This window comes from Diadema antillarum, unplaced genomic scaffold (genome assembly GCF_040938485.1).
Source record: "Diadema antillarum isolate AM-2024a unplaced genomic scaffold, OU_Dant_1.0 seq00000667_RagTag, whole genome shotgun sequence".
Taxonomy (NCBI): domain Eukaryota; kingdom Metazoa; phylum Echinodermata; class Echinoidea; order Diadematoida; family Diadematidae; genus Diadema; species Diadema antillarum.
Window position 1 is genome coordinate 187498 of NW_027271577.1, and position 14918 is coordinate 202415.

Genomic DNA, 14918 nt, shown 5'->3' on the forward strand with positions numbered 1-14918 from the left:
TTATCATAATATACTTCAGACTGGACCAGGAGAACTTTCTCCCGGTCCTTCGGAGGAAATACTTCATTTTGACACACTAAGGGTGAGCGCCAAGAAACAACAGAAGTTGCAGGGTCCCTGCTGACAAATTTGTCTCACTTGTCTGACCAAAACAAAAAGAAAAGAAAAATGTGCCGACTCATCCTATAGCATGTCATCAAATACAGTCTCCTGAGATTATTTCAAAGGTGACGTAAAGTGCAGTGGCTTTCCATGTCTAAGTTGACTTTTAATCAGATAAATACACAGAGTAAAAACAGACAGACACTTTGGTAGAGGTCTAACCAACATCGGATGTTGTAATAAGAAAGTTATGACATCTTAAAGTTGTGTGTTTGGATCGAATTTAGGCACGCAGATGGGAGAAAAAGGCGACGATGTAATTCCCTCTCAGTTACTCTTTCTTTGGTTTGCAAAAGAAACAAAAGAAAAATGACCATGTTTTTGATCGATTACTCAGCAATTCCAACCGCTGTCTTCTCTATCCTGTTGCTTGGTTTTAAAATGGCTACAATCTCACTAAACAATGTGTATACTGATTTCATGAAAACGAGGAAACTTAGTAATCTTGGTGACATATATGGTATCATCACCTTTATTAACATGAGTTTGTTGTTGCGACTATTATCATTGAGTATGACGAAACATAAAGAACTTTAAAAGTCTATGAAGTTTCTTATTTTTTGTCGATTGTCACGAAACTTTACTTTTCTGTTTGTCTGATAGTAGGCCTACTCTTGTCATAAAAGCCAATGTACATGATGTGGAATCACGCCTTAAGTGCGCTAGCCCACAGTATTTCGTTCCCCTCCCCCATCCCACATTGCCAAGTGTATCGGCCTGCGACCTGCTCTAATCCTTTCCGCGTGTAAATCTCCCTCAAGACCGCGACACCAGTGAACGAGCAAACTGAAAAGTGCTGTTAACGCCCTCCTGCTTTTAAGCTGATCACGTGGAGCTTCTAAGCATAATGCGCTGGCTTCACCAATGAAGGCCGGGTTTTTTTTTTTCCTTTATGCAGTACACAAAGCAGCACGACAGTAGCCTTCTTGCAGGAAGATTCCGAGCTAAGTTTTCCTTTGCGACTGGAGGTTGCCCGTCTAGAAAGACCAGCATTGTTTTCGCGAAGACCCTAGCGCGCGAGGCCAAGAAGACAGTACGTCGCCAACGATCAAACATTTGCGTTCGATGGCTCATCGACTACCATTATGGTTGCGAAACGAATCGGCAAGTACATGTATGAAGGGGATTTCTGTCGATGGGATATTCAAAATGAGCAAGGCTGAGGGGAGATAATTACGATTTCGTAATTGAGAGGGCCAGTCTAGTGAAATCACTCATCGTAGAATAGGAAGCCAATTAGACTCACGGCATGGACATTAATAAAGAAACTCTTACATAATGTTTCCAGTGTGAAAAAATCTGAGATGCAAATCAATCTGCTTCAAACCAATTATTCTCAACATTTGCTAGGATTATAAACAAACAAGTTAGAATAAACCATTTAAGGGACAGTTGTTTATCGGCATGGTGATATTGTTAGGTATGATTTTTTTCCATGTATTTGAACATTGGGCGGTACCTCCCACCCCATATGACAGTTGTATGACCCAGGTTCGATTTCCGAGTCTTGATGTTGTGCGTATTAACATTCATACCTTCTCCTCTGGAAGAGGCAAAACACTAGCTGTCCCTTAATAAGACATAAAATGGAGGTCCCGTGTTATAGAGAGACACAACTCAATGCACGTAAGAGATTCCTCTTCATTCATTCATTTCAAAGAGCAGGGAGCATAATCCGGTGAGATGGTCCGCCTCATATATCCAACTGGACCCCATAAAAGACCAGCTAGTGCAGCTGAAAATGGGTCATCTAGACATCTAATTAGATGGAAAACGAATGAACAAAGAAACAAACATAACGATACACCTCAATCAGCAAAGTTCTACAATTCTGAAAATTGTGAGCAGCCACAAGGATAGACCGTTTATTCAATGTTCAAAGCACGCCCACATAATAGCAATCAGCCCGTCATAACCAGTATGTCTGCAGTGCGGGCGTTTAAAGTTATTATTCTTTTTTTTTCATTCTTTTTTTTTTTTTACTATAGCAAAAGCAGTGTTTTAACTCCATCCAGTGAATTTAATTCAGCGATGGTGAGAGAATGGTTCTATTCTTTGCTTTTTTATGTAAGAGAGAAAGAATTACGGTTCGCTGACAGTCAAAAGATTTCAGGACAAAAGACAATTGCCTCTATAAAACAATGGATGATGAAACGATGAGAGTGGAACCAAGAAGGTCTCGCACGTACCTGCTATTGAAATGGAGTTTCCGGAGCCCCTTTCAAAGGAGAACTCCGGATGATTTTCAGGCTTTTGCATTTGAACACCTACAAACTGATTGTACTGGGCACAAAGACACATAATTTGATATACAGAGATTGGGATAAGAAATAAGAATGTTTTCAAAATTCATAACAAATCACAGTGAACAAGAATGATGACATATAGCGTGTAGCAACTTCATATCAGTAAGCATGACTGGGTGCCCATGCAAGCAGATAGAACAATAGAAGAAAACACAGGTGAACTTGTTGAACTTGTTGAACATTATGGTATTGTAATGAATTATGTTGTTTCTTGTTACTTTACTGGATTGAGTCTCTATGGGTCTCTATGTCTCTATGTCTATGTCTCTGTCATCATCCTTATTCAATGTATAAACATATGATTTGAGTTTTTCAGAGTATTGGTTTGTTTGATCAAGAACCCCAATAAGTTCCACAAATCCATACGTGGCACTATCACTTTATGTACAGTCCTACCTAATCTAAAATTGTGTAAATCGTCTACAATGTCCCTTTAATTTGTCTCAGAGAAAAGGCACTATGTTAAAAGTATTAAAAACAAACTAAAATACCAGTTCGACGAGACTTAATTGATTGTTGTTTACGAAGGTGAACTCTTTGGAAATTCCTTCTACCTCGAAGGATATATATTCTCTCCTTGGAATTATTTGGGGACCTTATCGTTTCTTTTTCATTCACAAAGCATGAAGATGTTTTTGAGTGATTTGGAGCGGAATATGACTGCGGTTTGTCTCCAGTATATTCTCATTAAAGCATCAGCGCCTGCCCACATGCAAATTGTATGATTGGAAACAAAAGAAGTGAGTTTATACAGTCAACTAAACAAAACGCGCAGCAGATAATACATACCTCGTACTTTTAGGTCAATTAAAAACAAAGAAGAAGAAGAAGAAAAAAAAAAAGAATATAGTGTGCGTCTCCATGAAAAAATCATTTACAGGTGTGAGATCAGACGGAGCCGGAGATTTAGGGTCCGTGCCAAATGGGGGCGGTATAACGCTGATTAGTTATAACCCGGTTTGCTGCACACAATAAGCCCCAGCCGAAGATTGAAATAGCGTCCCGCAGGGAGCGAAATGATATCTCAGCGAGATCGAGAAGGGATCAGGAGGGACATCCCTTTTTAGCCTTTTCCTGAGTTCGCTCTTGGCTTATCTCACTGATTGTGGATCAGCCGGGAATCCAAGCCTAACATTTTGTTTGTTTGTTGTTGTTTTTTTTTTCTTGTGTGGAGGGAGTTCTTGTTTGATGAGGAAAAAAAAACAGAGAAGCCAGACAATATTGTACTACAAGTGTGCCTCGAATTTGTTGATTTTTTTTTTTTTTGACGAGAGGTCCCTCCATTTTCCCCCCGTTTGTTTGTCTGCTCTTCACCTTGGTGCGTTGGATCTATCACGCAGGGCATCGCAAATTTCATTTTGTCCGCGACCTCGTAGCTGTGGCGTAGAGACGGAAGGCGATGTTTGTTAGGTCGACACGTACAAATATGCCGATCATTCCATCCCATTAAGAGAGATAATCGTCCAACTTCGAGCAGCCCCTGTAATCCAAGGAGCGGAGAACCTCCCAGGGCACAATCGAGGTGTGCTACTGGAATTTGACTCGGGCGACTATCGGTGTGTAAAGTCAAAGGTGTATATTAAAAAGCAAACGCATGAACTCCATGTCAACAGAAGCGGAGCCCTTTAGTAGAGTGATTCATACTTTTGCGGTATAAGCTCGCTTGCCCTTACCTGTTGTGGTCCTAGTGTATGCTAACAGCTCCCAACAACGTGTATAGCTCTGTCAATCGATAAAGACGAACATACTTTGATTGGCAGGGCAACTGTTAACGTTATGAGCAGCACCAGCACCTGCCGATTTTGCAAAGTCAGACGGGCGCCTGGACCAGTGGTGCGACCTGAACCATTGCCGATCATGTCTTCCACTGGGCAGACCTTGATGGACTCCTTAAAATGGATCTATGTCTACTTCTTCCTCTTCCTCATGCTGCTTCTACCACCTGGATTCAACACGAGAAATCACATGTCCGAAGATTTCGGGGAGGCGTTACAGCTCCGAGGTGAGCCATGAACATCTTGTTTCATGCGTAATTTCTGCCTGTGACTGCAATGGGAGAGCTGTATCACAGAGGATGAGGCCCTAGACTCCTCCTCTATAGGGTGCAACCTCAACATGACGTTAAACCCACTGGCTTTCCCATTATTATTATGACCTATTATACATACGTTAATGAGTATAAAACGTCAGAGCCATAGTATTTGCAGGCCCTTGTTGGGGAACATTTGAATACTGAAGAGAATACACTTTACCCCCCAAAATAAATAAATAAATAAATAAAATGCAGTAATAATCATTATTGTCATTTTCTTATGTTCCAGACAACTTTGTCATTGAAAGCAAGATATTTATTAAGCAGAGGGTGAAGGTTGAGGTGTGAGTTTTCTTCAATTTTTTCTTCCTCTATAAGTGAAATTTGAAATATCACAACACACTGCTGATCTGCAATTTTAACAAACACGTCTAGAAAAAAAAAAAAGAACTAGTGGGATTGGAACCTGTCATCTACTGCTGCCGGGCAGCGACATTACCACCAGGATATACCTGGTTCCTTTTTTCCGACATGTTTGTTTAAATTAGATCAGGAGTTGCGATCTTAGTAATTTCATTGTAGAGGGAGAAAAAAAAATGAAGGGAACTCACACCTCAACTTTATCCTCACTAATATATGATCGCCATGCCGGTCTTAAATAGTGGAATAGTACAAAAGGGAAGCAGTTTTATGCTAATAATTTTGTGATAATCTGCACGTTGTTGCAATGATGATGATGATGATGATGGTGGTAATCATAATGATAATTATGATTATGATAATTGTAATAGCGATCATAATGATGATGTACTTTAATTGAGCCGGAGTGGCCTCATCGGAGAGTGTGAGCGCCTCTCTGAGAAACAGGGTCCTGACATTATCGTCACTGGTCACAATCCTCGTTATGTGCACCTGAGTCAAAATGTAACGGCATGGGTAAATGTCGTTGATGGATCATGCAGACGAAGCTCAAAATCTCTAATTCATGAGCCCAAAGCTTTCATCGCCATACTACAAGCACTATTAGACATCGGAACTTCCAGGTCGACATAATTTATTATACCCACTTACCCTAGTGATACTTTTCCAAGAAGAATGATCACATCTCTGTATACATGGTATAATAGCAGCACCCCAGAGTTCATTTCCCGCTAGTCTGATGCGCCATCTTTCTTTCCAAGCTTACTGGCAGTTGTTAATCCATTTCGTGATGTAAAGGAAAAATAATAACATCTAATTCAAAGAATAATTCCAAACATTGCTTAAATTAAATTAAATCACAGCACCCCAGAGTTCGTTTCTCGCTAATCTGAAGTGTCATCTTTCTTTCCAAGCCTACGATGGAAGTTGTTGATTCATTTCTTGATGTAAAGGAAAAGTATCAACATCAAGTCCAAAGAATAATTCCAAACAGATATCTTTAGATAAGTTACATCAAATCGAAACCAACATGTTGTGCACGTTTAGTTACAACAGCAGTGCTGTATTTACCTTAGATATAGACTACATACGATTTCCATGTCATCCACAGATGATGCGAGTAAACATGGCAAAGTTCGAGGGGGTTTCACGCCCTTACACCATAAGTAAGGTACTTACACATAAGCTTTCGGTGAAATCAACGCCAAGGGAGCTATGCGCACAGTTGCTCATGCTCATTCAGTACGTAAATAGGAGATGTAACACACGTCAAGTGTATTATTCAAGCATTTATAACCGCATGCAACATCAGTCTGAGATCTTTCTCATTTTCATTGGCAAACAATATCTTCTGCAGCGGATCTTTTATTCTTTATACCTCTAAAATCTAACTCAATTGTTATCATGTCTCATCAACGTAGACGATATTCATTACGAATTGAATCGAAATCAATACATTTTAATTTGTTATTTTGCTCATGCCCTACGGATGACATAATAGTGTATTATGCATAATCAAGCCTATGTAGATAAAAGGCAATGAAGGAGTATTTTGCGTCAGTATATCTACATTATTTCAAGCACGCTATGCAGAGGTCGGAGATTCGGTAGCAAGATATGCAAATGGCATAAATGACGCTGTACCTCTAAAAATGGCCACAACGTGCTCCTCAAAACAATGGAAAATTCCGATGATATCTTGGATAACGCTTGAGAAATCGTATGTTCGTGCATAGCACCTACAAAAAAGAAATGTAAAGACGAGCAACCGAGCAGCCAGTCGGAAAGACAGCGACGTGTGGAATTCAAACATTGTTTGAGCAGCGAGTTGCATACAATGGTAGCTCAAACACTAAGGCCGGAATCTTAAATGAACGTCAATGGCCTAATTACTAGTGACACTATAGGCCTATACGACCACATTACCGGGCCGGGAGTTTCTAGCCCGCGAGTTGATGACCAGGATACCAAACAACAGTAATACAAGCATTAGTCCAAGTATTTAAAGTTCCGTATCGAATCAGATGTTTACGAAGTATATAGCATTGATACTACAAGTCTTTAACGTTCCGCATCGAAGCAGATGTTTACGAAATAGCACTGTCCGATGTCTCTTCTCGAGGTATTTATTCATATCATTGTGATGAGTTTTATACGTTTCTTTTTCGAGACAGATACCCTGCGCATGCAAAGCAATGTGTTTTATACATATTCACACGCCCCCGGAATTCCTGTCCTTTTTTTCTTCATTTCACCCAAAATGTCAGGTATGTTGACAAAAAGATGGGGGAGATATGGCTGCCTTATGCGTTCATATTTCTTCATATCTTTGAGCTTCCTGTTAGCTTCACATAATAATACATGTCTACACAATACTTTGTACCATACAAAATCCATTCACCTTCAGATAAACTCTTTCGCAAACAAATAGATCAATATTTGTTCGAAGGCTAGGCAAATAGAGCGGAAGACATACAGTGTACACGGACCAGATTGTGCTCCGTACATTCATATTCCAGCGGTGATGCGTTGTATAAATAAAGCCTTCTGTAATATGAGTCAAATCTCAATTTCAAACATGAGCCCGGCTCTGTGATTTGTTTCTCAATCATGTCGAGTAAGTAGGCTATTTTCTCGGCGTAATTCGAGCCTGACGAGGCAGCGTTTTGCATTAACCTTATCGGACAGAAAAGTTTCATTTTCAATAATGTTTTTTTGGGGGGTGAAAGCTAGAAGTAATACAATTTTCATGCTTTTCATCTGTTACTGCGATCTGCTTCAGTCTGAGGGGATTCAACAGACACAGACCATACCTCTGACAATGTCTGAATTTTGAAGAAAAAGAAAAGAGCGAACGTGACACGGGAACTGAAATTTCATTACCGTTTTCTTATCATGCTTCCAAACTTGGATCACTCCCTGGTTTCAGGCTGAAGTAAAAAAAGATAATAACAACAAAAAATACAAAAAAGCAGAAAGCGAAAAACAAAAACAAAAACAAAGCAGAGCGAAAACAAACAAATAAATGTTCAAACTAGAATTTGACAGTTGTCAATTATGATTACCAACGAGCAATGATGAAGTCATGTTTGCGAGGATTATCAGAAGGTCAGCGATGCAAATAAACTCAGAACATCATCTCCCATACAGGAGAAGTTCATTGTAGTCAGTCAAAACTTCAGTTCTCTGTTCTCTAGTGTGACAGAAACATTTTTTTTCTTTATTATCATTTCATCCCCAGTGGTTCACCTATATGAATTCCATTGGTCCTGACAATTCTTCTACACTTATCATATTCACAACTGGGAGTCATTTTAACATCGAGTTGACTTGATATAGAGAGAAGAATTAAAAGAAAAAGAGAGAAAAGATTCAATACATCAAGACTTCACGTTATTTCTTGGCTAGCGAGTTCCTTATTCTCCGGAATATTCATTTTTGTGTTGCACAATGGTCAGCCTGCACCTGTCATAAGTTTGCCAGTACTTGTGTGCCTCTTCTCGCCATCCTTCGCTCTTTCTGTGGGGCCCCGCAGTTCCGGTCTGCGAAGGCCAGCAGAGTACACTTTGAAGGTTTCGAAAGACAAGCAGATAATCTACGTCAGTTCACAATTAGAAATCCTCATTCAATATACAGCCAAAGTTGCCTCATTTGTCATGGGTGCCCCACGAATCAAGCACCACGCTGACATTTCTTTAAAGAGTACACGAAAAATGTAAATCGTGCCCATCGACTGAGCTCGGAGAGACCTCAATCTTCTTCCATTTGCATCACACTTTGATTGGGCTTGGAGTGATGTTCACACGCTTCAACAGCAGTTCAATGTTGCATGTTGAATTATGGTGAATATCCACTTCACTAAACACAAACCAGTTACGTGGGTGGACTGCAAAGATATTTCATGGGTGCTGGAATGCATATTATGGGTGCTGGAATGCATATTACACTGCTAGGGGGGGGGGGGAAAGCTTTATAGGGGCATGGCTGATGTTATGACTTCATTAATCAAACATTTATGGTGTTCAAAGAAAGAAACGGTTGACAGAATAACGGTTCCGCCAGCTATTGTAATCTTCTTTTTCCCTTTGATTTTGAAACTGGCTGGTACTTGTTTAACCATAAGATTAGGCTTCTATAGTTATACAGTATATCGAAGTCATGAACACAGTCTACATCTGCAAATACCATGGCGAATCTGTTTGTGACGAACTTATACAACCGACACTGACCTGCACGTACACATAAACAAGAACTTTTATTGTGTAATTTTTTCCCATTTCTCCTCCAAACGCACACTCACACACATGAATAACACAGCTGTATATATTCGTATAAATATAAGAATGAGTCTCAAATTACGCCATCTGTAGATCCAACAAGAAGGTTTTTATTCACAAAATTTTCAGCCTGCCTCAGGCCTTCGTCAGTGTAGTGTAACCTTCTTGCTGGATCTACAGATGGCGTATTTGAGACTCATTCTTCTATTAATCATAACATTCGAAGTCCAACACGTGGAAAATTCCAAGATGAATATATAAATGTATATATATATATATATATATATATATATATATATATATATATATATATATATATATGGTACAGTGATGTAAATGCTTGAGTAATATCCCTTGAGTCTATTTCCTCTATATTATAGTCCGCAATATCGCGGCTACTGTTTTAGGTATAACATTGACCGTGGTTACCAATATTACGGACTCGGTAGAAAAATCTGGTAATAATTTGTTCCTCTCCTTTCTTTCCATACTTGGTTTCTATTCATTGCGTCATCTGGCAATGGATCATACCACAGTCTATAACTGACCCCATAAACTGACAGATAAAAATGAAATTGCGTTGTTTGATTGCTTAAAACGACTTATCTGAGAGAGTCTATTGGCTGGTGTGTTTATTATGTTGTTTGCATAATCTTATAACCCTGTATCCAACCTGTGACGTGTGTTCACATGTAGCGTTGCTTCTCTATATAATTATTTATCTCTCTCGTTTTCACGATGCGCAATATCCAGGGATATGTCCGCAACTTACTGTACCCTATTAGGCGGGAATTCCCTGGCCGTTGTAGCTAGTATATTCAGGATAATCGCTGATATTGATGTAATAATTATGTCATCCCCTATGAACAAAACGCTCTGATTTTGTCATCTCAAAACTACACAGAACTAAACGTTGATAACATATCCTCCCCTAAAATATGAACACATTCGTCACGTCTGATTAGAAAATTAGCAGTGATGGATCCCCCTGTACAATGGTTTTGGTGACCAGGTGGACACGATTGAATATTGTCGAATGTCAAAGCATCTAAGCCAGAACAAGGAAGATTATGTTACCTTGTGGAGAAATAAAAGGAAAATGAAAATTATTACTTCCAGTATACTTTATGGGAACAAAGATCACATTCTTAATAATGGATATAACACTGGTTAATGAGAGTAATGTTAATAATGACAATGTTGATAATAGTGATATCAATAGTACTTTGTCTTACACAGGATAGCCTATTTTTGTATGTAAAGCTCCACTTTGACATTATCATCCCCTAGAATTGTCAGGTATGCTTTACAACTATACTACTATTTTTATATGTTATACTCTACCTGGGTAAGGAGGGATAATTATGGTTGCATGGTCCCAAACCCAAGGGGTCAGTGCTGTTCGTTATTCCGAAGGTTCGCTATTCCGAAGGTTCGTTATTCCGAAGGTTCGTTAATCCGTAACACACAAATTCCCTATACCTAGAGGTTTGTTAATCCGAAAATGAAGAGGGGTTCGTTAATCCGAACATTTGTGGCGTTATTCCGAAGGTTCGTTATTCCGATGATTTTTGATCCGAAAATGAAATTCGGGATAACGAACCTTCGGAATAACGAATCTTCGGACTGAAGAGCCTTCGGAATAACGAAACTTCGGAATAACGAGCTGTAACCAACCCAAGAACCCCTCCCTGATTTCGCGTCTGCACATTAATACCACATGCTGTCTCAGATTATTCACAATTGATAAACTTATATCAGCGGACACTCGGTATAATGTCCGAATCTTGACCTCACCACTTGCGTTGACTGTTCGTAACATAAGGCCACTATGTCGCTGATGACCATTTTGATTATCGTTATCAGGACAGGGAGAGAGAGAGAGAGAGAGAGAGAGAGAGAGATGGGGGGAGGCGGGGGAGGGAGTTGACAGATAAACCTATATGGTTTACTGATGGGGATTTATTTTGTAGAAAGATGTGTGTTTTTGACGATTGTCGACTTTCATGGTCATTATCTTCACTTTCATTTTCCCGTATTCAGAGGTAACGTTGTTCTTGACTACTTGTTATTACTTGCCTATAGATTACCAACACTTCTTCGCAATGACATTCATGCACATGGTTGGAATTGATGGTACATCCTCTAGGCAATAAATCAAACTAGATGATAGCTATGAACTAAATGTTTGATAAAACTGCCGCGAGGAAGAGTGGTAATAATGGGACAAACCGGTCGTCATATCATTGTGATGATCATGATAGTATCTACCACCTTGCAATATGTACGGGTAGGTGTTGATAATGAAATGGATACTTGGTTTTAGGTGTCGAAGTATATAATGACGTGGCTTTGGCGTTGAATTTCTGGAGTAATAGTTGCGTGTGTTGACTGCTTCCTTTTTTTAACGAACATTCCTAATGATGTACAAGAAAATGATACGGGATCATTATGTTATATATGTGTCCGTGCGTCTGTGTGCGTATGTGTGTGTGTCTTTGAAAACATAAAGTGATAGAGGGAGAGGGAGAGAGAGCGGGGGAAAAAGGAGAGAGAGAGGATGGACATTTTCACGAATAACAGGATGTATCAAGTGACAATATTTTCTACATCGTGAAGGCTACGTGTTCTTGAACTGTCGAGATTTTCCCTTCAGATTCTGGTTTTTGCCGGAACGCCCCAATTTTCGGGTGGAGGTAGCGAAATGAACTTCTGCCATGAACATAACCAGTCTCTTCGAAGATGTAGCAGTAGAATTACCTGTCTGTATGACTGTCGCACTCTATCCCTCTCTGTATGGGTTGCTGGGTTATCGAACTTACCAAAGTACGATAGAGAAGATTGCTCATCTCGAAATAAGATGATTTCTATGCAAGAAAAGCAAGCATTTCTGAACGTTGTTTTAGTTACGGTATAGTAGTTTGTCCCACTATCATATTTATGGATGAATTGTGGATCGCTGAGAGGATGTTCATACTCTTTACTTTCATAGGAATTAAAAACTACGTCATCCTAGCTTCAACTGAGTGAGTATAACAATCAGTAGTTCCAATTTTACAATGGGGGTGCCCAAAATCCAAGACAGTATCTTCCAGGATGTAGCGGTAGAATTATATTTACTGTGCAGAATATGACAAAATTAATTGCAATCGTTTGTTCATGAGAATTTTAAGTTTACAGAATTCTGCCTGTAGCGTACGTCGAGCTGGAATGATACAGGTGGATGTTTTTTCTTTTGCCACTTTGGTTAGAGATCACTCTTTAATATGATGAGCCATTAACAATTTCCTTTAGTTCAAAACAAGTGTTCAGTTTCTGAGTTATGGCTCACGGATGTGTAGACAGTACAGGGGCAGGGTACGTGGGGGCCTTTAACAGACGTCTCGAAGAATGTGTTTGCATTCCGTGTTGCATTCTTGCGCCTAAGTACTTTACAATGTTTGCAACTATGTGACACGCCACTTTTGCCGTTCTTCAAGTGGTGTGTGCATGTGTGACGCAAATGCTGATTGCCCAGCACATACACACTAGAATTTTATATGAGGTTCGCTGGCAGTGACTCAATCATGAGGTCAAAATAGACCCAGGGAAGTCGTCGAACTATGGTGTCCTGGATTTTTTTTTCCTCTCTGAATTTTACTTTCAAAGAGAGTGATGATTTTAGCCAGAAGGACACGCAAGCAAGGGGCAGCTTATGCTATAGGGTTGTACGGGTGTTTCACTCGCTGAAATTAAAGAAAGAGCAACGCATTGAATAAGGAACCAAGGTTTGTAGTAGATTACATATGTGTATGAGTGTTTGTGAGCATCTGTGTTTGCTTAACAGAGGAAGAGGAGTGAGAGGGAATGGGGGGGGGGCAGGGGAAGGTGAATTAAGATGGAAAAAGACAGTGTGAAGAAGAAAAGACGAAATACTGCGTATCGATCTAAAAGTGGCAGTCTTTTTGTCATGAATGGCGATTAACGTGTAAGTGACCATCTAATTCCTTCCAACATAATAATATCCATGGCTCTTCATTGTAAGCCGTAGGTTCAGAAAAAAAAAAGTTGGCTGGCTGGAGTCACCAAAATTAGCACAAAGAGTCGAGATTACGCGTCCCTCTGTAAAGCTGTTTGAACAGGACCATAAGAATTAGTCTCGTTTTTGTCTGCGCTTCTCGACCGGAAAGACATAACGGTCTTCTCAGCCAGTTTTAGCTGCATATAGTCACCGCAACGCCGTGGAAATGGGATTTTTGAGACAGAGGAGTTATGTAACGAAATTGATCCTCAATAGACTTGTAGGTATCTGCCCTCGTACTGAAAAGGGTGATCAATAGAGGTAATTACCCGTTTCCCACAAGATTGTCATGGTCTGCGGATAATGAAGCAAGGCAATCGACCTTAATACATCGATAATGGGGTAGAATACTCAAAAAGAACATTCAGCAAGAAGTCTGTCAGATGGGAGAACGATGGCAACACTCCACTGAGAGGGAATGAAAGGAGACTTGAGACAAAAAAGAAGAAGAGGTGTATATAGAGTGAAATGGTTGGACCATGGAGCTACTAACTTAGTAGCTCCTTGGTTGGACGAAGTGACCCGTTACACCATGGAACTGAAATAGCTCCATGGTTAAAGGCATAGTTTACCATTTGCAGATGAAACAAAAATCCGGCATTAGTGCTTCAAATAGTTCTAAAAATGTGAGTTAGTGATAGAAACAACCAGTGTAAATATTTGAACCAGTATAATCTATGTTAAGTATTTTGAAATACACAACATGTGAACAATATGTATAATAAAAATGTTTCCAGACTAAACCGTCTACAGTTGTGGTTTAACGAGAAAAATAGTGATATCTCTTTATATTTCATGCTTTATTGTAAAAGCAAAAGTTTTATATGGTAGGACGTTTTGCATCAAAAGTGATGTCTTGCATATCTTTTAAATCACTGCTCCCAAAGGTAAACGGGAGCTATAAACGATCCGTTACAGCATGGAGGTGCAGTATCTCCATGGTTAAATAATTAAGTGGACCATGCCTGCGAAGGAATAACAATGGCTTTTTTCCCTGAATGCGTATGCCAGAAACAAGAGATACACAGCTCCGTATAGATACAAATATTTCTGATTAACTTCATCTCTCATTTTCAGTTTCTCAATTGTTTCGTCAGAAAAAAAAAAATGGAGTAGATATGATTTCAAACGCCAGAGCGTTTAACGATATAAGTTTAGCTCCGATAAAGCGATGGAAGGATACGCTTGTGGTCGAGTTATTGTATCATAGATGGTAATAATATATGTTAATAGTGACATAGATCGAGAAGAGGAAGAGGAATGGAATAAAGAACGATAGTACGAAGTTGAAGAAGAGAAGGAGTTGATGTGTGAAGTGAAACCCGTCTTATTTTACAGTGATTGGTTTGCCACGCCCCTCTACCACAAGGTCAAGAATCCTGCCTGAACATGCCGATCGATTATCACCTTCAGCCTCGCTTTGAACCATTCATGTCTGAGGTTCCCTACACATAACTAGCGGGTCATCAGACGAACTAGGAGTATTGGAAGGTTAATTGAATCCCCGCATGTGCACTTTCTCCTTAACTCCTACCCCACCCTCCTTTTCCTACCCTCGATCCTGTCGAATCTCGACTCTCCGTGATAGAAATTTCCACTTTGGCGCGAAACAATGAGGTCTGTTTTGCCACTTTGTAGTATCTGAGGCGTGACCGACTGGA

General features: G+C 39.8%; 1 protein-coding gene across 1 annotated transcript in view; it reads left to right on the top strand.

The window, feature by feature from the left end:
- Window positions 1-3765: 3765 nt before the first annotated feature.
- The window catches only part of LOC139736849 (uncharacterized), a 118568-nt gene continuing 107415 nt past the window's right edge, over window positions 3766-14918 (top strand). The window contains exon 1 of the mRNA XM_071647511.1: window positions 3766-4470. Coding sequence (XP_071503612.1) covers window positions 4245-4470 — 226 coding nt within the window. The 5' untranslated portion in view covers window positions 3766-4244. The remainder of the gene's footprint in view (window positions 4471-14918) is intronic.